This window comes from Amborella trichopoda, chromosome 9, assembly GCF_054954075.1.
Source record: "Amborella trichopoda isolate Santa Cruz 75 chromosome 9, AtrichopodaSantaCruz75HAP2 v2.0, whole genome shotgun sequence".
Lineage (NCBI taxonomy): Eukaryota > Viridiplantae > Streptophyta > Magnoliopsida > Amborellales > Amborellaceae > Amborella > Amborella trichopoda.
Genome location: NC_142344.1, coordinates 56,541,616 through 56,565,700, shown reverse-complemented (window position 1 = coordinate 56,565,700; position 24,085 = coordinate 56,541,616). Strand labels below are relative to the sequence as shown.

General features: G+C 35.3%; 1 protein-coding gene across 1 annotated transcript; it reads left to right on the top strand.

Annotated features, from left to right (window-relative positions):
* Nucleotides 1-16,229: 16,229 nt before the first annotated feature.
* Nucleotides 16,230-22,707, top strand: LOC18447724 (protein IQ-DOMAIN 22). Its single transcript, XM_006857811.4, has 4 exons — nucleotides 16,230-17,622; nucleotides 19,728-19,931; nucleotides 21,093-21,170; nucleotides 21,668-22,707. Exons 1-4 carry the CDS (start codon nucleotides 17,185-17,187, stop codon nucleotides 22,337-22,339), a joined length of 1,392 nt encoding a protein of 463 aa, XP_006857873.1. The 5' UTR covers nucleotides 16,230-17,184; the 3' UTR covers nucleotides 22,340-22,707.
* The last annotated feature ends 1,378 nt before the right edge of the window (nucleotides 22,708-24,085 follow it).

Sequence of the window (24,085 nt, the reverse complement as noted above, 5' to 3'; positions counted from 1 at the left end):
GGAATGAGGAGGGCAGTGTTTTGGATTTGATGTGTTTTGGTTGAGGGTTTGTTTGTCGGGAATCATAGGCGGAAAAAGTTCACATTAAGTCGGAAGCCCCTACAATATAAAACTTACATATAGATAAACTTATATATATATATATATATATATATATTTCTCCTAATCCAACCATCCAATCTGAATGGAGAGTTTAGATAGTCCCAATCACAATGTCACATCTTTACACTATTTTATTTTTAATTTTTTTAAAAAAATATTTTGACACCAAATTTTAGATGTCCAATCCTCTATTAATCTCACATTATTGAAAAATATATATAAAAAAAAATATTAAATAAAATAAAATGACCAAAATACCTTTGAAGGGGTCTCATAGGATCATTATATATAAATAATGATCCTATGAGACCCTCCCACACTCATGTGTGCTGGATCGCAAATGATCACCATTAAATTTGACACAGATATCTAAAAAAGTCAAGTCTCACACCCATGTGATCACTTTTCTAGATATATGTGTCAAATTTAATAGCGATCACTTTTCTATATATATATATATATATATATATATATATATATATATATACTACGTAATGCCTATAGGCAATAATGAACAGTGATTTTGGTTATGCTCATCACCGTCCAAAGTTCATTGCACAGCCACAGTTGTCTGGTTTTTTTTTTTTTTCTTTCTATTAGTCAGAATAATTTGAAATTTGGAGCGTCTATTCATAAAAAATAGTAGAATTTAATAAAAATATAAAAAATTTAATTTGTAAAATATAAATTAACCAAAATACCTCAACAATATTTCGGAGTTATTTTGGTCAATTTATATTTTGTGAATTATTTTTTTCATATTTTAATTAGATGCGCCTCACTGAGATGTACACATGTTCCAAAATTTAGATCATTTCGATTTCTAGAAACAAAATGAAAATTAAAACACTACCGAACAACCGTGACCGTACGATGAACTTTGGAAGGTGATGAGCATAAGCGAAATCACTATTCATTTTTGTATATATATATATATATATATATATATATATATATATATATATTGTTTAGAGTTAACAACCCCTCAAAATACAAATGTTCAAGTTAGAAAGGGTTGTGGTGAGTACATTTATCAAAGAGTAATGATCCTATGAGACCCTCCCACACCCATGTGTGTAGGACCCTAAAGGATCACTATTAAATTTGGCATAAAACTTTAAAAAAGTCAAGTCTCATACCCATGTGATAACTTTTTTAGAGATCTGTGCGAAATTTAATGGTGATCATTTGGGGTCCTATACACGTGGGTGTGAGATGATCTCATATGATCATTACTCTTTATCAAAACAATCATTACTTTTTTATTAAAAAAATTATTTAAATATGTAACTTTACCATTGATCAAGATCAAATTTGAAATTTTCACAAAAGTACAATGGCTTTTTGGAAGTTAGTGTCCTGAAACTTTATTTGTAGAGTGCCCTTGTCCTTTAGTTAAAATTTAAAATTTACCCTTTATAAATATGACAAAAATACCGTATGTCTTGTAGTAATATTCACAAAATTGCCCCACAAAGGTAACTTTTGTAAAAAAAATAAACAACAAAAGTAATAAATCCATCCTTCACAACTCTTTCTATCTTGAACCTTTATAATTTGAAGGTTTGTGAAGTTTATAATATCATATATATATATATATATATATAAAAGTAATGATCTTATAGGGCCTCCCCCACCGATGTGCGTAGGACTTCAAATGATCACCATTAAAAGTTGACACGAATCTCTAAAAAATTTATCAAATAGATGTGAGACTTGACTTTTCTAGAGATCCATACCAATTTTAATGGTGATCTTTTGAGGTCCCATACACATAGGTAGGGGAGGGTCCTATAGGATATACTATAGGACCCTCCCTCAAATGATTACCATCAAATTTGACACGGATCTCTATAAAAGTTTTCATATGAGTATGAGACTTGACTTTTTTAGAGATCTGTGTCAAATTTAATAGTGATTCTTTGGGGTCTTACACATATGGGTGGAGGAGGGTCCTATATGATCATTTATATATATATATTATTAGTGCGAGTTTAAGAGAGGAGTGGATGCCCAAAATTTGGTACCAAATAATTCTTAGAAAAAATTTAAAAATAAAATAGTATATAGATGTGACATTGTGATTGGACCTATCGCAACCGTCCAATTAGAATGAGCGATCGGATAGGGGGAAGTATATAAGTTTTATGCTAGGGAAAACATAAAAAGCTTGTTCCTTATAGAGAGGCAAATGCAATACCAGATTGGCTAAATATGATTTGATGGATGGAGGAGGAAAGATAAAAGACATCTAACCATAAAAGAGGGAATTTATCGAGAGAAATATGTCAAAATTTGACAAGAGATAAACTATTTAATATTAACCAAAAGATTTCTACTTCCTCAGGTAAAACACATGGTAGGGATACTTTTTAGATCTTAAATTTTGCAGATGTAATCTCGACAACCCATAGAATATCTCAGTAAAAGAAAATTTCGAAATAAACTTTCTATATACTAGAAAAAACTAATGCCCCAATATTGAATAGAAACTGTGCAACTTTGTAAGGCTAGATTTAAGTGTCACATAATTCAAATTTCAAAATTTTATTCTAAAAATAATCATCTAGTAATTCTCATGTGGTACCCAAAATTTTAGACTAAAGTAATCCTCCAAAATTGATGTTTTGAGTGAGGGAGTAAATATACATTATGTTCCCACATGACCATAGTATGTGGGCTCTTCATATTATTTAGCATCATGTTTTTTGTTTAATTTCAAAATACCATCAAAATATACGAGATCATGGGTTGTAATAGTTGCAAAACGGCTAAAATGGTGAATAGCTCATATCCTATTGGTAATTTGATATATTTTATATTTATTAAGGGTGTGGTGTGTATAAGGCTGAGGCCCTAAACACTCATAGTACGTTGTACTTTTAAATATTGTCGAAAGATATTGTTTCAATACTGAAAATCTTTTTCATGGCTTGCAAAATTTATTTTTATATTTAACTATAAAATTTAAGGCTTAAAAAATAATGTAGATCATACAAATCTATAAACACCTGAAAATCTTGAAAATTAAAGGTCCAAAAAATGCATCACAAGATGCATTATTTTCAAGACTTGAAATCCATTTTTTTTTATGTGTATATATATTGAGGTCAAGATGATTGATTTGAGGATTTTTGGGCATCGAAACAACATCTTTTAGTAACGTTTTGAGATGCCCTTTAATTTAATTGTTTAGGGCCTCACCCTTATATAAACTTTTTCCATTTTAAAGTTAAAAGATTTCACTCACTCAGACCATCCCCTCTATTTGCTGTCCCGGTTCAATCTTAGTATAGGAGTACTTTGATCTCAAATTTTGGGATGTATTATTTTTAACCTTCTTCCAACATCAAAAAAGAATGAAAAAAAGAATAACAATTTTCAAATGCTCTATTTATGGGTAACAACGAAAAGGGATTGTATATAATGAGACCATTTATCTTTTATACAAGGTGGTTACAATTTTCTACAACCATTTGATGTGAAATTTGATGACTTGGATGTTTTACAAAGTTTGAGAATATTTCTTTTGAAGTTTAAGCTTAGTCAATGAAATAATTATAGCCACCCAACTTTACATTCAATGGTAAAAAATATTGTGACCACCTTGTATAAAAAGTAAATGGTCTCATTCTATATTTTCCCTAAGGAAAAACATAAGAGTCTTAACACCGATGCATGGAAGTGGTCGGTATGCTCCCTTAAGATCATAGTACACTCATTGTTAGTAGGCTGTATGCTAAGGAGAGTAATTGGACACCATGTACGAGTTATAAACTAAAAAGCACTGCTCTAGACCAATCCAAATCACCAATCCAACAACCAAACATACATGATTAGTGGGCTGAAAATAACTCAGGCCAATCTAGATCAACAATCCGGCAACCAAACATATATGATTAGTGGGTGGGTTGATGATAATTTAGGCCAATCTAGATCAACAATCGGGGCACACGATCCACTGCAACAATTGGTTCGGGAACCGGCACACAGTGAAATACCGAAAATCGATCCACTGCAACAATATGTTCTGTTTAACCAGTGATTCAAAAGTCGGCGAGTTCGGGAACCGAAGTGATTCAAAAGTTGGTGGGTTCGGGAAACGGCACACATCGATCCATTGCAACAATATGTTCTGTTTAACCAGTGATTCAAAAGTCGGCGAGCTCCACAATATGTTCTATTTAACCAGTGATTCAAAAGTGGGCGAGTTCGGGACTGGCACACAGTGAAATACCAAAAGCCGGCAAGTTAAGTCGACGAGTTCGGGAACCGGCACACAGTAAAATACTGGGAATCACCCTGTTCTAAAGAAGAACCAGCGATTTCATGCCGTAAATCTCCATGTGACATCATAAATCGAAGAATGTTAAAAATTACAGAAACCTAAGGTCCGCACACCTCGCCACGTCGCTCTCCTTGCTTCGCGCGCGTTATCCTCGTTGGGTACAAAGGGGTATTTATTCACTAACACTTCCTTTTACCTATTCGATGTGGGATAATATCAAAAGGTATTAACTTGAAACATTAATATGTTATATATTTTGTTTGCGTTTTTAATATCGTATGTAGCATACCGGTTATCAAATGCCTTCTACGTGTGGAGGACGTTGGTTCGAATCCCCTCGCTGGAGGAAATGTTGTTTTTTTATTTATTTTTGTCAAATTTTTTTCTTATAAAAAAAATGAAAGGTTTTTTTATCAATTTCGCTTTTTGTCAATTTTTTTTCTTATCAAAAAAATGAAAAAGTTCTTTTTATCAATTTCGCTTTTTGTCAAATTTTGTTCTTATCAATAAAATAAAAAATTTCTTATAAAAAAAATGAAAGGCTCTTATCAATTATTTTTCTTGTCAAATTTCTTTTTTTTGTCAAAAAACTAAAAGGTTTTTGTCAAAAAAATAAAAAGTAATAAAAAGTTATTGTCAAAAAAAAAAGTTCTTATAAAAAAAAAATAATACGATAAGTATTTTTTGTCAAAAAAAGGTTTTTGCTAAAAACAAAAAAAAAATATAATATGACAAACATTTATTGTAAAAAAATAAAAGGTTTTTGTCAAAAAAACTAAAAGGTTCTTATCAAAAAATCATTCTTTATTGTAGTCCATGTATGATCATATACTTCATCCATGATAGTTCTATGGATTTTATTTTGTGTGATGTAATTTAATGGTTAAAATATGTTCATACAGAGAAAAAATATCTCAATATTCACATATTGATGAAAAAAATAAAAATTAATAATATAGTACCCTGATTTCTTATTGGATTTCTAAAAAACAACATTTATAATGAATTTTAATACTTTTTTTAGATTTTTTTTAAAGCTTAATCCGACTAATTCGGCCGATTCCCAATCCGAATTGCCGATTCACCGATCCGAATGGATTTTAGGGTGCCTGATCCGGGCCACCGATTCGTTTTTTAAACCACTATGTTTAACACATCCTTTCTCACATGAGTACCAACAAACACATAGGATTAGTGGGGAGACGATGATTCAGACCAATCCAGATCACCAATCCGACAACCAAGCATACAGGATTCCACCACAACAATATGTTTTCTTTTTAACATATCCTTTTTCCATACTAGTACCAACAAAGCTAGAGAGAGAAGGGTGGCAGGACAAAAATTAGGGTACACGCATGCATCTAGGCCACACATGCGTGAGCTTTCTTTGTGTAGATGAATTCAGATCACCAATCCGACAACTAAACATATAGGAGTAGTGGGTAAACAATGATCCACGCCAATCCAAATCACCAATCAAACAACCAAACATTTAGGATTAGTGGGCAGGCCATGTCCAGACCAATCCCGATCACCAATCCTACAACCAAACATACAGTATTAATGGGCAGACGATCCACCGCAACAATGTGATCTCTTTTAACATCTTTTTTCACATTAGTACCAACAAAGCTAGTGAGGGAAAGTGGTTCGTGGGAGGATGACCATGTACTAAGAAAGCTAGAGAGAGAAGGGTGGCATGAAAAATATACGTGTACACTCATGCATCTAGGTCACACATTTGTGAGTCTTCAAATATGCAGACGATGATCGCAAAATCGAATCGGAACGGTTAACTGGAAATAGGGTTTGGAGCGGTTAGAACCGGAATCAGACTGGCGGTTAATCGGACTGACCAGCCCGATATAATTTTTTAAAAAAAATAAGTCAAAAAATCCCCCAAAAAACAATAATAAAGAGAAAAAATATAGATTTAGTGTATATTATCTGCATATACTAAAGAAAAAAATTTATCCCATTAGCAGTCTTAATTCGATGAATATATGATGAAAATAAAAAACAATTACTTTCCCATTAGCAGTTTTAAAATATGAGTATAATGATATACAACATGAGTTCAACTCTTCAATTATTCATTCCCCATAAAGGATATAAATATCACAGCGTCTACCAAACGTTCACCTTGTTTTATATCTTTCCACATTTCATTACAGAGGTCAAGTCTCTTGTAACTTTGAACCAATGGTTTAAAAACCGGATCAGTGATTCGGATCGGGCTTTTCAAAAACCGATTCGGATCGGCGAATCGGCGATCCGAATCGGAATCGGGTGAATCGGTCAGAATAAAGCTTCAAAAAAATCCGAAAAAATTATTAAAATTCATTATAAATATTATTTTTTAGGAATTCAATAAAAAATGAGGGTACTCCATTAAGAATTTTCTTGTTTTTGAATGAATATGCGAATATTGATATGTTCTGCCCCTGCATGAACCGCCATTTAACATTTAATTTACATCACACAAAAGGATAAACATAGAATTATCATGGAATAAGTATATCAACATACATGGACTACAATAAAGTATAAAATTAGTAACATACGATCTAAATTCGATCATGGATTACATAAAATTCGATCATGGATTACATAAAATTCAATCATGGATTACAAAAAAAAAAAAAAACATAAAAAAACAAAAAATTCGATCGTGGATTACAAGAACAGAAAAAAACAATTCGATCATGGATTACAAAAAATTCAATCATGGGTTACAAAAAAAAAAAAACACAAAAAATTCGATCATGGACTACAAGTAAAAAAAACAAACATTTCGATCATGGACTACAAAAAAGTCGATCATGGATTACAGAAAATTCTATCATGGATTACATAAAATTCGATCATGCATTACAAAAAAAAAAAACAAAAAATTCGATCGTGGATTACAAAAAAAGAAAAAAACAATTACATCATGGATAACAAAAAATTCAATCATAGATTACAAAAAACTTTATCATGGGTTACATAAAAAACAAAAAACAAAAAATTCGATCGTGGATTACAAAAAAAAAACAAACATTTCGATCATGGATTACAAAACATTCGATCATGGATTACAAAAAATTCTATCATGGGTTACAAAAATAAAAAATAAAAAATAAAATTCGATCATGGATTACAAGAAAAAAAAACAAACATTTTGATCATGGATTACAAAAAATTCGATCATAGATTACAAAAAATTCTATCATGGGCTACACAAAAAAAAAAAAAAAAAAAAAAAAAAAAATTGTTCTTCACAGAGTCGTTTTACATAAGCGATTTTAACTCAAAAATTCACCTCCAAGTGAATAAATTACATCCAATTGACTATATTTTCTGATAAACAACAATATAAGGAATCAAAAACCTAAATTTTTAACACATTATTTCAAATATATCATGAAAACAAAATCAAAAGGCGGAAAAAAAAAAAAAAAAAACAGCGGAATTTGGTTCCGCAGACATCTCACTGTTCATATCAAATTTCTTGCTGTAATTGATCAGATTACGTAAAATTGAAAATTTTAAATCATACTAGACACAATAAAGATTAAAAACCCTAATTATTGAACTCATTTTGTTCAAAATATGTCGTGAAATAAATCAAATGGCGGAAAAAAAAAAAAACCCAAAGTTCTTACCTGTTTTTGTGAACCGAAGCCTTCAATCTCCAAAAAACTCTGTTTTTCTCAACGATTATCACAAATTAGTAACAAAAGCTTTTGATTCACAGCTTTAAGATCAATATGCCTATAAATTTTGAAAGATTCATGCCCTATTTGGCATGAAATTTCAGAAATGGCGGAAACCCTAAACCCCAAATTTTTCTTGATCCAAAAACAACCAATTTTTCCACCATTTAATCCTTGAAAAAGCTGAATAAAGCTGTTTACAGCCTGCAAAACAGATCACATGCCGAAAAAAACAAAAAAAATGATCAAAAAATGACAAATTTGAAAAAATCCGTGAAGAACACTGTGCAACCCGTGTTCTTCACGGACTCGCCGATTCCGCACAGTGAATCGGCGAGTCAATGTGCGGAATCGTCCGGTTCTCTCTAGAAACGGACGATTCCCGGTTTTTGAACCGATCCGGTACCTTTTTCGTGAATTCCGAGTCAAACCGGGCGAGTCCGGTTCGACTCGGCGATTTTTTAAACGCTGCTTAGAACCCTAAATTAATAAAGAACAAAAAAGAAAACATCTTTTATGAGTAAAATATTAAATACTGAGTGTGTTAATTCTTCCCACTGATGTCTGGTGCTAAATATTTAAAAAATTATACAAAGTACCATAAAAAGCCATCAGCTTCAAATTCAATTAACTAAGTGATTTTCCTATTATGGTAACTAAACAATACTTGAGCAAAATAAATATTTTTTTAGCAAAATAAAGTGGTAAAAAATACTTAGAGCAACTAAAAAATCATATTAAAAAAATACTAAATAAAAAATCACATGAAATTCATACACGTGATCTCGACTGTAAAAATCGATCACCAAATCGAGCACAAAATCCAACGATTTGCGATTGATTTCTGCTCAGTTCAGAAAAACTGAGTATATGCTCTAATCCGTCAAAATCAATTACTCTCATATTTTCAATCAAATTAGGACTTCAAACTTGTGATTAACTCCATGATCTATAAAAGCCCTGTATTTTTATTGAAAAAAACCAAAATCAAATCAATAATCTTGAGTATGGCGGATTTTTTCAACTCAGTTGTAACAAACTGAGTCGATGCCCTAGTCGCGCAAAATCAAGCTCCAAATTTTAATGAAATTATGAATTGAATCATGTGACTAACTCTATCATCTGCAAAATCCATATATTTTTATTGAAAAAAAAAACAAAATCGAACCAAGAATAGGAAGCATGGCGGATTTTTTTTTTAAAACCAAACTATAAAATCGAGCTGATTCCCTAATCGCTCAAAATCGAGCTCCAAATCTAGCGTTTTAAACAAAATATAGAGTATAATATACTTACTATATTTATTATCTACAAAATCCCTCGATTTTCATTGTTAACAATCCGAAAACAAGGCTGAAACATGAATTTTGGCGGATTTTTCTGAGTATACGAAGAACACGAAAAAAATGGCAAAAAACTTCAAATTTTGGAGGATTTTTCTGAGTATACGAAGAACACGAAAAAAAATGGCAAAAAACTTCAAATTTTGGTGGGTTTCTATTGCAAATCCTTCGTTCTATACTGTTAAAACAATATTTTACGTCAATAATTGACTGAAAAATTAAAAAAAAAAAAAAAACCGAATCAAATCTTCAACAAAACAAAGTCTTGGGTTCTTTCGGCCCTGATGAAAACAATGGCGTCTTAACGTATAACGGACATTACAACGGGCTTTATAATGTTAAATACTATTTAAAAAAAAAAACCGGATCGGTTAGCAAAAACAGAGCTGGTTAGCCACAATACCGACCAGTTTGGGTATATTTTGGCCGGCTTAGGTCCGGATTTTTTTTTGTGTGGTGTTTTGTATATGTATCAGAACCCTAAAACCACCCTTAACTAGAATCGGAACTCTAGCGGTTCCGATCTAATGGGCAGGTTCAAATTCTAAATGGCCGGTTTTTCAAACACTATGTGTATATAAAGATCCGGACCAATCCAGATCACCAATCCGACAACCAAACATATATGATTAGTGGGCAGATGGTGATCCAGACCAATCTAGATCACCAATCCAACAACCACAACCAAACATATAGGATTAGTGGGCAAACAATGATCCAAATCACCAATCCGACAACCAAACATATAGGATTAGCGGGCAGATGATGATCCAGACCAATGCAGATCACCAATCCGACAGTCAAAACATACAACTGATACAAGAATAGTGGGCAGACGATCCATCGCAACAGTATGTTCTCTTTAACACGTCCTTTTTCACACCAGTCCCAACAAAGCTAGAAAGAGAACGTGGTTGGTGGGAGGATGAGCACGTACCAACAAAGCTAGAGAGAGAAGGGCGGCAGGACAAATACCCATGTACTGGCATGGATCTAGGTCACAAGTTCGTGAGCCTTCAATGTACCTGTCGCGGTTACACCAAATAAAATGACTAATGATAAAAAATGCACACTCCAACGTTTCAAAAGAAATAAATAGTGTAGTCCGTAGAACAACAAGAAGCACATAATGGTGAAAGGCCATAAATAAGTCCGCGTGGTCCACCGCAATGCCATATTTAGTCCCACTGCACGATCAAATATTTTTTAAGAGGAAAGAATATATTCTTAGAGCTTTTAAGAGAACCTGTGACCAAAATCCACATCCCTTCACTTTCTTTCATCTTTAAACAGTCGTATTGAGGTAATAGATTTCCAAAAGAACACAATTTTTTAGGGTTAAGTAAATGGCATGACAATTATTTTTCCATGCAAATGAATGTGTTGGGATAGAGTTAAGTAAACGAATAGTTGTGCCTTTGATAGAGCAGAATGAATGACATAACAAGATTCGTGTTGTCCACTCTCAAATAATTAGAATAAAGTTCGGAAAAAAATAGTGATGTAATAAATGTGCCCTTGTGAGAGCACATTATACATTTATTTCTTTTGGTAAAACCTTGTGTGAATAATTTTGGGATGTTAACATTCAGGGAAACAAATTTCCAACCCGTATAGTTGATCTTCCCCCAAAGTTTGGAGAATATTAAAATATTATTATTTTTAAATAATTAAATAATTTAAAAAATGTAAATGGGTAAGAGCCTAGCCATTCATTTGATTTAAGTTTTTCGGATCCCTAGAGTTGCTCGATTCTCTAACAAAACCCGGACAAGTCCTTCTAAATCATACCAAAAAAGGTCAGTCCCCAACATATTCCAATCAGTGCCACCGATCTCAATACTTGATATTTAAAATACAAGCAAATATATAGCGCGCTCCTGTTGGACATTACTAAGTTATGATTTTGATCAGGGACTGTCTCTACAAAAAGACTATTTATATTTTGTACATAGAGATCACACTCATTAGATATCAAATTAGATAGCTTGGGGTGAGTTATGAAGTTCTAAATTTTTTTTTTTTGGAACTTTGTGTTTGTTCAATGAAACTCTTACAACCACCCATTTTGAAATTTAAAAGACAATAGTAAATGTAATATTTATGTACAAAAAAATAAGTAGTATTTTTTAGATTCTCTTTTGATTATTAAATCCATCAAAGGTACATGTATCTTTTAGAGAGAGAGGGATGTTTGATAAGAGGTTTTAACTCTTGCAAGAGAGCGGAACGGGCACACGACCAGCCCTTCAATTTATGTAATGTGTCTCAAAGAAGTTGTCACGTGCTAATACGAGATAGTCATTTCCGACTTTGTTTTAGAAAAAGTAATGCATGGTCCTCTTTCATGCACCATCATTATCAACATGAGGCCGTAGCTTTCACGAGTCCCATGCAGAGCTTAAAAAGCCCCCTGAAAGGCGCTCATCATTCCTTTCTATTTTGGGCAAACTTTCTTTACTTTCTCTCTAATGTATAAAACTTGTGTACTTTCTCCATTCCAACAATCCATTCCATTCTCAATGGATGGCTAAAATGGAATGGAATGGATGACTAAAATGGTCCGATCACAATGCTAGGCCTTTATATTAATCAATTTTAAATTTTTTCTACATAACATGTTGACTCCAAATTTTGGGTACCTACTCTTCTATTAAATCGTAAAATATATATTAACAATATTTTCAATAAAATGAAATGATCAAAATACCCTTAAATTTTATCGGAGTATTTTAGTTATTTTATTTTACCGAAAAAAATTTAATATTATTTTTAGGTGATCTCCATTGAGATGTTGACACAAACTAAATTTCGTATTCATATAATTTGTAGAAAAATTTAAAAATAAAATACTATGAAGCATCATATCTAAATCAAATGATTAGTGGCTCACTTTATCAAAATTGAGCGGCTAGATGGAGGTGGAAGTATATATCTTCCATAAAGTAGGGGAAGTATAGAAACTTTTCCCTTTTGTTTCTACATTGTCTTTTTTATTTTTATACCCTCTAGTCCACAACAATAACCCCAAAATTTCATGGCATATCTCCTAAAAACCATCACTCAAACATATAATTATAACCTCATTTGTCGATTATTATCATCATCATTTGAGTCTTATTCCAACTATTTGATGTTGGTTACATGAATCATGTTCTATCATTTTTCTCTATTAAGGATCGTACTTTCATATCTGACCATATATTACCATGTCTTTTTTAACTGCTTCCATTCATATCTTTGGATCTTACCCTTATTTTTTTTGAGCTTTCCGCTTAAACAAAACCCCCATTTATTGATATGATCAATAAATGAAAGTTTTAATAATAAGTACACATCTAAGGATCTAAAGCAGCTAGAAATTATTATACATTAATTAATTATTTTTCTTTTTATAGTGTTCAAACATTTGTTGATTCATCTTGAATGTCTACTAGAAAATCAAGGAGCTATATACAAGGGGTGAATCATTTCACTGGTCTAGTTGCTAAATGGAGAAAGATTTGGTCCTGCGGGAACATAATGGGCTCTTTACCCACATATATAGTAAGGGGATTTGTTTAACCTGAATATGAAATCATTCTTATACTTATTTCCAAGATCAAACGATATTTTATCGTCAACATTAAGAAACGGAAAACATTCAAATAACTGAAAAAAATCAAATATATGAGATTAAAAGAAGGACACGGTTTCTATAGGGCAGCTTGCATTGTAGAAATGCAGGCTTGGCACTACATATAATTTTTAAACATAATTTGATCCTATTTTGTAGAGAATATATAATCTTAAACATAGTGATCATGAATATGATAAAAAAAAACAGAAAACAAAAAAAAACAATTTGAAACTAGAAATAATAATTATATTATAAAAATATTTGGACCGTCAAGTACACTGATTTTTTAGATGGACCACCTATTTGCATACCTCGGGATCACATATTGTAGAAAAGCGATCTAGCCCGCATAAAACAATTTTTCTTAAAAGAATGCTCCACATCAATTCCCCATTGACATGCATATGACAAAAATTAGATATTTATAAATTAATTTTTAAAATCTCAAAATAACTTGTGTTTCCTGGTTTGAAATTGATCATAAGGTGAATCAAAACAAATATGTTGCTAAAGAATCCATCAAATTAGGTGTTTTGCTTTGGAACTAACGGTAGTTGGACTAATAAAGAGTCTGGTCTAGTCAAAATTAGGGGTGGCAATGGGTCGGGTCTAGTCGGACCCGAACTCATACCCAAATGTATTCGGGTCTAAGTTCTGGACCTAGACCCGACCCATCAGGTCCAAAAGTTGGATCCATACCCATACCTGTCGGATCTTGGGTCTGGTCCAATCCATTGCCACCTTCGTTATGAGCTTTTTTTTTTTTGCCCTTTGTTTACCATTATATACCGAAATTATTGGCAACATGGTCACAACCCACCATTAGGCTGCAACCCATAATATTTGTCATTTAATAGCTAAAGATGATTATGAATTCTCATTATATACAATCCTTAATACACCCAAACGAATAGGCCTTGAAGTATTTTATCTCCAACAATTTATGGGTACGGGTCGGAGTCCAACCGAACCCGGACCGAGACCCGACTTGCCAGGTCTAAATGTTTGACCCATAGTCGGACCCATTTGGGTATGCCCGTCCGGTCATAGGTCAGGTCCGGGTCCATTGCCACGCGGTTCGGCTACCAACCAAACTGATTAAACCATATTTTTATAAATATAAATATACAAAACTTGTATTGACCCTATCCAACTAGTCAAAGCTAGCTAGTTTCAATAGTCAAAATTGGCCGAACACAACTTTTGACTAGTTTTCAACTAATCCCAATTTATTATTTGTGCAAGACCAATCAAGACACAAGCTGACCGTTGCATTCAGGTTCGGTCTTGATAACTATACCAAGAACCAAATGCATAATTTGATCCTTCAGGACCACCATGTATGAGCCCTCACACTCACTTAGGGTGGCAAATGGGTTGGGTCGGGTTTGGATCCAGCTAGACCTAGACTCGGACCTGGACCTAAATATGAACCCGAATCCAAACCCGATTGGACTTGACCCAAAAAAAAAAAAAAATTAAATATATACATGTATTATTTAAAGATTATAACTAAAAGATATAGTTATAATTATATAAATATTATTAAAAATATATATATTAAATATTATTTAAATAATAATACTATTCAAGTTGGTCCCACATAAACTCCGGCCTGAACCCAAAATAGTGTTCAAGTCCAATATTTAGACTCGGATCGAACCGGCCGGGTCCAATTTTTTAACCCCTACCCAGACCTGATAGGGATCCGACGTTCGTCCCGGATAGGGTCCGGTTCCATTGCCACCCAATCTTTGGGATGAGTTTTGTTGGATTTGGAGAAAAGAAAAGGAAAAATCAAGGGTAGTTCCGTCATTTTCTTTCACCCACTATTGTTTCCTGGGAATCCAACGGTCAACCTGGGGTCCAAGGCCAAACTGAATCAAGTACGGACTAGATTTTCAGCTCTGAAATTTTCCCCAAATACCGAGGGCATTTTCGTCATTCCCCATAAAAATAATTTAATATTATCTGGACGCCGGCAATGACCCGGAGTCAGAGCGCAAAGTACTAGTACCGCACACTGTGTTTTGAAACATGTATAGTGCTCCGGCGGGATCAAACTATATATTTACTTTCCTTGTAAAAAGACTAGTTTTATTCTAGAGAAATTTAGCATAATGCACTTAAGAGAAGAAGTAGGTTGCATCTCAAAAATCCTTTAGAGGAGAGGGTTCCGACATTGGAGAATCCTCTAATGATCTCTTTCACCTTGAGATTGGTGGATGTAAAAAAAAAAAAATTCAACCTCAAGAACAATGCATTTTGTATCAAGTTATCTTGACTTTTTATTTATAATATTTTTAAATATTTATTAGATTGGTTTTGTACTATCTTGAAAATTTAAAATTTTATTACAAGGGATAAAAATAGATTTTCAAGCTATCATAAGATTATTGAAATCAAAATCATATATCGAAGCAAAATTTTAAGGTGCACCTTTTTACAATATAAGGTTAGAGCATAGTCCCAGCTTGGGGCTTGTCTGTTTTGTAGAATTTCGGGCGGCAACAACCCCTAGTTTACACGATTTGGAAGTTGCCACTTCCATTGGTCAGCAGTCCCTTTCGCAAAACAACATCATTCAATTTGACGTCGTTTTGGAAGCTGCTCAATATTAGTGGCACTAAAAAACACATCGTGAATTGTCGTCAAATTTGGTCGAGACCTTCAGATTTTACGCTTAGACATAAGCAAAGCGAAGCCTGGTGCTACCATTTCGGGTAGCTTCGGTCAGGTTCTAGTATGCTTTGGGCCGGTTCGGCCTATTCAGCGTAAACAATGTAATATCTATATAAAATATATTTTTTTGAATTTTTTATTTTAAAAACATTCCATTGTTTTTATATATCATATATATATATATTTAATTTATTTATATTAAACTAAACAAAAAATCAAAATTTTTCTCCTTAATCAGTCTAAATATCAAATTATTTCATTTTTCTCGCCAAATCGAAAAAAACTCCGAAATTGATATCATAACCGCGCATCGCATTTTTGCAAATAAACACTCAGAAGTGACACAATTGTGGTGGTTGCAGCTTCCACTGAACAATAAGTTATGTGTGAGGATAAAAGTACACTATGATCCTGGGAGCATACAATGTTTTTTAATTTTCTGTGAAATAAATACCGAAAATAAAACCGTATATATCTCCCGTCCGCTCACGCCTACATCGGGACCTACAAATCGGCGATTTTTCCGCGTGTCCCTCTCTCTCTATTTCCTCAGCTTCTGATCCGTCTCTTCACCTCGACTACTCACTCAGTTAACCCTTCTCTCTCTCTCTCTCTTCTGTCTTATTCTCTCTCTTCTGTCTTCTATCTCTCTCTCTCTCCTCTTCTCATTACTTGCTTACCTCCTCCTTTTCATCTTTTCTTCTTCAATTCTCACTCGTTTAACTCGTCTCTCCGTCTCCACTGTCCTGTCTCTTTCCTCTTCTTAACACCTGTCACTGCTTGCTTACCTCGTTCCCTTCATCTTTTCTTCTTCTCTTCTCACTCATTTGACCTGTTCCCCCCGCTCTGTACTCCCTCTTCTCTCTCTACTTTTCTTTTTAATATCCTTCCTTTTGGGGCTCTCTCTTATTCCTTCATCAGTTCCTGAGAACCTCAGCGCCCCCTTTTGTCTGTCTTCTTAACCCCCCCCCCCCCTCTCTCTCTCCCCTTAACCCCCCAATTCTCTCTCCCTTCTCTCTGTACTTACCCTTTTAGTCCTTGCTACCTTCCCTCTGTTTCTACTGTTCCTGTCTTTCTAATCCCATTCCTCGAGGCTTAATCCTGTCACCCTTCTCTGTCTGCTTTTCCTCTGTCTTCCTTCTATCAATCTCTGTGTTGCTTCTATCTCTAGTTTTCCTCTGTCTTCGTTCTCCCACACCCTCTCTCTCTACTTTTCCTGTGTCTTCGTTCTCCCAATCTCTCTCCTACCTCCCTCTTCAATTCTTAAGAATCTGAACACCCCACCTCTCCTTTATCGTCTACTCTTTTTAATCATCTCCCTCTCTTCATCCTATTCCCACTCTCTTTCTCTATCTGTCGTCCTTCTCTTGTGCTTTGGTCTTCAGCCCCCCCTCTCTCTTTCTTCCTCCCCATGCCAAAAAATCGGCGCCGATTTGTTCAAATTAGGAAATGGGCAAGGCCAGTCGTTGGCTACGCGGCCTCTTAGGCAGCAAAAAGTCCGCCACCTCTCAGGATCCACCCGGTGGTGAGCCCCTGAAAGAGCGGCGGAAATGGGGCTTCGTTAAATCCTTCCGAGACAAAGAGCGAGGCGGAGCCGGCCCTCGCCTTTCGGCTCCGGCAGCGGCTGAACAGCGCGGCTCATACAGAGAAGGGGCTTCACGTTTCGATGAGAGCAACAAGCACGCCATAGCTGTTGCTGCCGCCACTGCTGCAGTTGCCGAGGCGGCGGTGGCTGCAGCGCAGGCGGCTGCAGCAGTGGTGCGGCTCACGAGCAGTGGCCGGGCAGCGGGATGCTCTGTTGCTGTAGCTGGTGCTTATGGTGGCGGCGGCGGAAAGAGGGAGGATTGGGCAGCGGTGAAGATACAATCTGCATTTAGGGCTTACTTGGTGAGTAAAATTCGAAGAATACTAGCAATCCTACCTACATTAACCAAACAAACAAACACTCCCTTATTTGCAGAAATCAATCTTGCTTGAATTCCATCATTTTTACATTTTTTGAGCACTGGGGAGAAGTTACATGTGGTGGTGACTATTGGGAAGGAACGAACGCATCTTAGCTTGGATTCCGACTTAAATGATAGAAATTAAGTCGCTTTCACCTGGCTACTGCAAAGGACTGCGCTTCCGAGCTTGGATTTTGACTTAAACATGGTGCCAGTGGCTTGCCGCGTCTCAAAACCTTTAAGTCAGATTCGGAAGAAATGCTTTTCAAGAAATCATATCACTTCCTAGCTTGGATTCTGATCGAAATATGAAGTTGCCTGCCTGCCGATTGAAAATACTTGTCCTGCGATTATGAATCGAAGTAATTCTTTTAGGATGTATAACAATGCGTAACTGTTCTTGAGTGAGTCAGAATCCAAGCTGGAAAGCGGCAACAAATGCCAAAAATATGTATCAAAAATTTGATTTCTGCCCGTGCCCGGTGCTCAAAATGTCATGGTTGTGAAACTCAGACTGCAAAGAAGCTTTTTTTTTTAGATATAAAAATGTTGATTAATCTTTTGACGTTGAATTGGTGAAATGAAAAAGGTCAGTAATCACGGTTTGTTTTGGGAATGAATGGTGGGGATGGTTTTTGGGAGTAGAGTGGGGAAAGGTTTTGTTGCATACACGTCCTGTGTATATAAGCGATACCTGCCTGCTTCCCTGGTTGTTATCTTTGTGTAGTGTAGGATAAAATGGGTTGAAATGGCCCCCCATTTTTTCAAAATGGCAATATGGTCCAGAACTTCACAAATTATGGCGGACAAAAATCTCGTTTATTATTTATTTTTGCCGTCTTTAGTTTTTATTTGGAGAGTGCCATTACCACTCGATTTTAAAACTCGGAGTCTCCCAAAATAAATTTTCTGAATATTCGAGCTTGACCCCTGCTCTACTCGAGGGTCCACAGAGAGAGAAAGATATATATTTACTGTATTGTCTTGTTGGAGAGAGAGATTTACTGTACTGTCTTTTAGTGAGAGAGACATTTACATAACTGCCTTTTTAGAGAGAGAGAGGTTTACTGTACTGTCTTTTTCTTGAATTTATTTCTATGGGTTTTTTAGCCGTCCCGAATTAAATTGGGAAAGGGCTTTGACGACAATGACGATGATTTATTTTGATTTTGATTTTTATCTACCTTATAATGTTAGTTATTATCTTAAAAAATGGCGAGTTCACTCAGAATTGGTGGGTGTGCGGTTTGGTTCTAAACAGCACCTAACACCCCATGTTTCCACTGTTTTTAATTTTTTTAAATACAAAGAATGTCACGTATTGGCGACCGGATTGGAAATTACTGAACTGTTTCAGTTCCTCTATTTGTCTGATTCAGCCCACCGGTTCGGTTTTTAAAACACTAATTTTAGTTGTTGTTGCTGTTTCAACTGGCTTCTGGATTGATTTTCATGAATTCGTGCCTCAATTGTGTATGACAAACAATCTTAAGTTGGCTGTATAGGCCATAACAAGAAGAATGTAGCTTAAAAAAGCATACTGAATTGCTTTCTCAATATGTTAAAATATATAGCAGCCAAAACTGGGGTAAGTAGCTCAAAATGATAAATTATTAAAGGGAAAGTACACAATAAGATTGGTTACGGGTAAAAAAAGTATGGGGACTTATGACCTCACTGAGGATATGGCCCTTAATAGAGCATATTGGTGGATTAGAATTCGTGCAGTCGATCTTAATTTGTTGGAAAATAGCTTTGACGATGATGATGGCTTTGGGTAAAAAAAAATGTCTTATTTTGTGAAATTGGAAGGCTAAGGGTGTACTATATACCATGCTCAAGTCTGAGAAAAATTTCCATGTACTTTGTGCGGTAAAAATATCGGAACCCAGCCATCCGATTTTACACCAGATGGCTTTGGGTGTTTGTGGCCTTTGTGTATGAGTGGTTAAGTATCTTAGTTTGTATATGGATTTCATCCCATCACCGAGTCTTCTATTTCCTTCTTGCCGTGGATCTCACGTGCTTCTGTATACTCAATGTTAGGCAAGGCGGGCTCTTCGCGCATTGAAGGGCCTGGTGAAGCTTCAGGCTCTAGTCAGGGGCCACATTGTGCGCAAGCAAGCATTTGAGACCCTGAGGTGCATGCAGGCTTTGGTTCGAGTTCAGGCCCGCGCTCGCGCGGGTCGCCTCCACGCCTCTGAAGCAACCCACCCCCCTCATTCCTCCCAGCCATCCAAGCCCACCTTTGTAAGTCATCTCTCTCTCTCTCTCTCTCTCTCTCTCTCTCAAATTTCTGTCATCTTTAAGTGGGCAAACTTCAAATATCCAATCCCAATGTTATCAAATTTTAAAAGTTCTTTTCAATGTTGTTTCTTCTTTTCTCTGATATCAAGGTTTTAAATTTAGATTGTTAAAATCAAAGTACTATATTTGTTGTTAAGTAAGTTTGTTAAATTTGAAGTTGGGTTTTGATTCTCGAGATCATGTAAAACAGGTAAAAAACCATTCTTCCTAAAGCCATGGGACTAATTCTCCTGACTTTGAATGATGTGAATTTGAACTCAAGGAAAGTTTGATGAGATTTTTTAGCTCCAACATTTATTTCTTGTGGTCCCAACTTTGGGTCTTTCATTCCATGGCACCATCCCAATTTTTGGCTGCTTTTTCCTACTATCACTCAAAAAGTTTATGGTCTATTTTGTTCCAAAAGAAAATTTGGCCTGGTTAGGGCTCAAAAGTGGGGATCTTAGCACCATTCTCAACCATCTATTCTTGAAATTTGGTTGAAATTTATTTTTGAAATGTTACAATCTTTGGTGCATAGTGTATGCAGAGTAACCCTTTTTAATGTGATAATGGAACAGCCTCAAATTTAGGAGAGAAACACATGAAAATATGTAAAAAATTCAACTATACATTGAAAAATGGACGTCATGGTTCTTTTATAGATATGGGTAGGTTCTCTCTCATTGTCAGCCAATGTCTCTCTTCTGAATATCTCTACATCAATAACAAAACTTCTTAGAGTTTTGATTTGGAAAGTATTCTGAATTATGTCTAGATCAATGTTTAAATAATCGCTGAATCGGGCTCAGAGTCACCCGTGCCACTTAGACCTGGCCAGTTGCCCTTCGGATGACTAAACCGAAATTTTGGTGCGTCTGACCCAAGTCCCAAGTCTAAAATTCTTTATGTGTTTTCTTATTGAGACTCGGCCGAATTAACTCGGCCAAGTAGCCCTCTGGGATTGGGCTTGGGAGCCTGCTGCCCAAGCCTGGGTTTTTAAACATTGATCTAGAGTCCTAAACCAATTTGGACACCCGATGTGAATAAAACTCTTGAAGAAATTGTAATTGGTTTGAATTTCAATGCATTTAAGCTTTTCTCTACCCTCCTTTTTGATTGTAGGGGCCTGCAACACCTGACAAACAAGAGTCGAGAATGCAACGGAACCTGTCAAAGCGTGAAAGAATGGTGCCTCTCAAGGTACTCAACTTGAACGTGATTCTTTTCTTCTGATTCATAACATCTTTATAGAATGCTTTTTCTTCATAGTTTCGAATTCTTGTGAATGTCATAAGGAATATGGTATCGTACCCTTCGATAGTGCATCATTTTACCCTCTATAGTTTGCGAGGGACCAGTGATTTTTAGTTTGCACAGATTGGGGTTCGAACTAGAGACCTCTCTGCTATAAACCTGATGTCACACCAGTAACCTCAAGGCCTTGTTGACAAATGACAGGCAATTTTTTTTGTGCATTTTATTTATTTATTTATCATTTGATAGGAGCATAATTACAATTCATCCAAGGGGTTATGGTTTAGGGTTTCAGGTACAAAATGGTATTAGTCATCTGTATGATTTGTGTATGTTTAACAAAAAATCGACGAAAACTCTATGGATAAAACATGGATATCAAGACATCGAGCTCTTCGTAAATCGTTGTGCTTAACATTGGTATTATTTGTACATTCATGTAGAGGAATGCCTCCAAGCCTAGTAGTGGTGACATAGGCCAAGATGGGATGCACCCAGGATGGATGTGGCTCGATCGTTGGATGGATGGTGGCCGCTCTATCGACCATGCGCCATCCACCGAAACCGCACGCTCAGCTCGAACAGCCAAAACCACCCATGATGATGACCACTCTGACAAAATTCTCGAAATTGACCCTGGAAAACCCGGCCTCTCCCCCTCTAAGGACTCTACAACCGCTCAATTATCGATCTCCAGCGCTTCACCCTCAGTTCGCATGCCACTTCACTCTCCATTGAGTCCTCTTCGAGTTCGATATGAAGAGGAGGATTGCATTTACGGTACAGCTGAGAATAGCCCTCAACTTTACTCCGCCTCCTCGTCGATGCATGGCCTCAAGAGGGGTCCATTTGCCCCTGCGAAAAGTGAGGGTAGTGGAGTGGGGCAAGGGTATTTTGATGGGTATTATTGGAATTTCCCAAATTATATGGCGAACACCGAGTCCTCGAGGGCTAAGGCTAGGTCTCAAAGTGCGCCTAGACAAAGGCCCGAGTGTGAGAAGGTGGGTTCATTGCAGAAGTCGGAGCATGGGGATGGGTGTAAGGCTCGGTTCACATCAAAGGCTTATCCGGGGTCCGGTCGGTTAAATCGGTTGGGCATGCCGATCAGGGGCTGACCGTAATTTATGTTATCTATTGGGTCAATCTTCCAAAACAAAATTGCTTTCAGTTTTATGTTTTCACTTTTTGTCTTTTAATTTTGTTTTTTTTTTTTATCTTTCAAGGCTTAGCTTGAACATGTGATATGGAACTGGAAAGAGTAGATAGGATCCCTCTCCCCCCCTCCCCACACACATTTTTGAGTTACTTTTTTTTTTCCTGCTATTTTTGGATTTGGATGGACGGTTGTGATTGGAAGGATTTGTGCTGGTTGATGTAATCACAGTCCATGCTAGTTCTTTTTGTTTGGGTGGGTTTGGTGGGATGGTGTGTTTTGTATTGTTTATTTTGAATAGACTTTGAACAAAGGTATATGGTGTCAAAATATTCGAGTGTTGGTTCCTTTGTTTTAAAAAAGGACTCCTTGGATTTGGAATATAAAATTTTAAGAAAATGAATGTGAATAGGGAAATTGGTGGCAATTTTCAAATAATAAATAATACAGTGGTTGTATAATAAATGTATTAATATAATGTAATGCTACAATATTTAATATAATATTGTTTACATAGATGTTATTATATATCTGAAACGGGTTAGGGTTGACATACCTTTGGACCTTGTGTTCAGAATAGGGTCCCATATCCAGGTCAAGTTGACCGTGTTGCTTGACATCATCTTAATCATTCGACTCTGGATCATTCCGACTTTTGTTTCGAATACTTGGGGTTGGCTACATGAATCTTGTTTTACCGTTATGTTTTTTTATTTTTGATGTATTATTCGATGTGATTAAATATTCAATGGGTGTGGTGGTTACATGTTTTGGTGTAAAGCTTTTTTGAGAATTATTATGGAATTGTATCAAATTAGCTCATGTCTTGTGCATTGCATGAAGATCTGACTGTCAGTTAATCCTATTTTTATATATTTAATTATAATTTGCTTTTAACTAACTTATGCTGTTATAAAATAATTGAATTTTCCAACCACCCTTAAAAAGTTTTCCTTCAACACATAAATATCTATTCTTTTCAATAATAATTGATGCCAATTTAAAGTAAGAAAATTGGAATTTATAAAGGGTGCGGTTTGAATAGAGTTGAGGCTCTAAACAATCAAGTAAAGTATAGAGTTGAGGCTCTAAACAATGAAAGTAAAGCGTTCTTTCAAATGGTGTGGAGAAATATGGTTTTGATATCGAAAATACTTGTGATAGCTTTAAAATATATCTTTATTTTTATTTATAAAATTGCAAAAATATTTGTGATAGTTTTAAAATATATTTTTATTTTTAATTATAAAATTTAAAGCTTACGAAACAATGTAGAACGATCGTATCTATGAAAACTTGAAAATCTGATGATGTACACTTGACCATCGATCTATCAAACCTATCTGATTCGGTGGTCCAATTTTTAAACCTATATTTGGACCCAGATCCCAAGTGAGGTCTGGGTCCGGGTTCGGGTCCATTGCGACCCGTACATGGAGTTACCCACACTTATTTATCTTGATTTTCTCTCAAAAAAATCAAGGGCCAATAATATCTCTGATATTATTGTGATAAAATGAATGTCATATGGGTCACCCAATATACTCAGTTTAAGTTTTAAAAAAAGGAATATTTTTGTAGTTTGAAATGGCTTGGTGAGTGTCGGTGGCCGCCCATTGGAAGAATGGAAAGGCCCATCCTTTGCATTAAATGAGCCTTGAGATTTCCTTTGTCTATAAATGGATGATTCCATATGAGTTATTAAATA

Coding starts and splice junctions, on each gene's coding strand:
- LOC18447724 (XM_006857811.4), top strand. CDS start 17,185: ATGGGCAAGGCCAGTCGTTGGCTACGCGGCCTCTTAGGCAGCAAAAAG. Junction 17,623..19,727: donor CTGCATTTAGGGCTTACTTG/GTGAGTAAAATT, acceptor ACTCAATGTTAG/GCAAGGCGGGCTCTTCGCGC. Junction 21,171..21,667: donor AAAGAATGGTGCCTCTCAAG/GTACTCAACTTG, acceptor ACATTCATGTAG/AGGAATGCCTCCAAGCCTAG.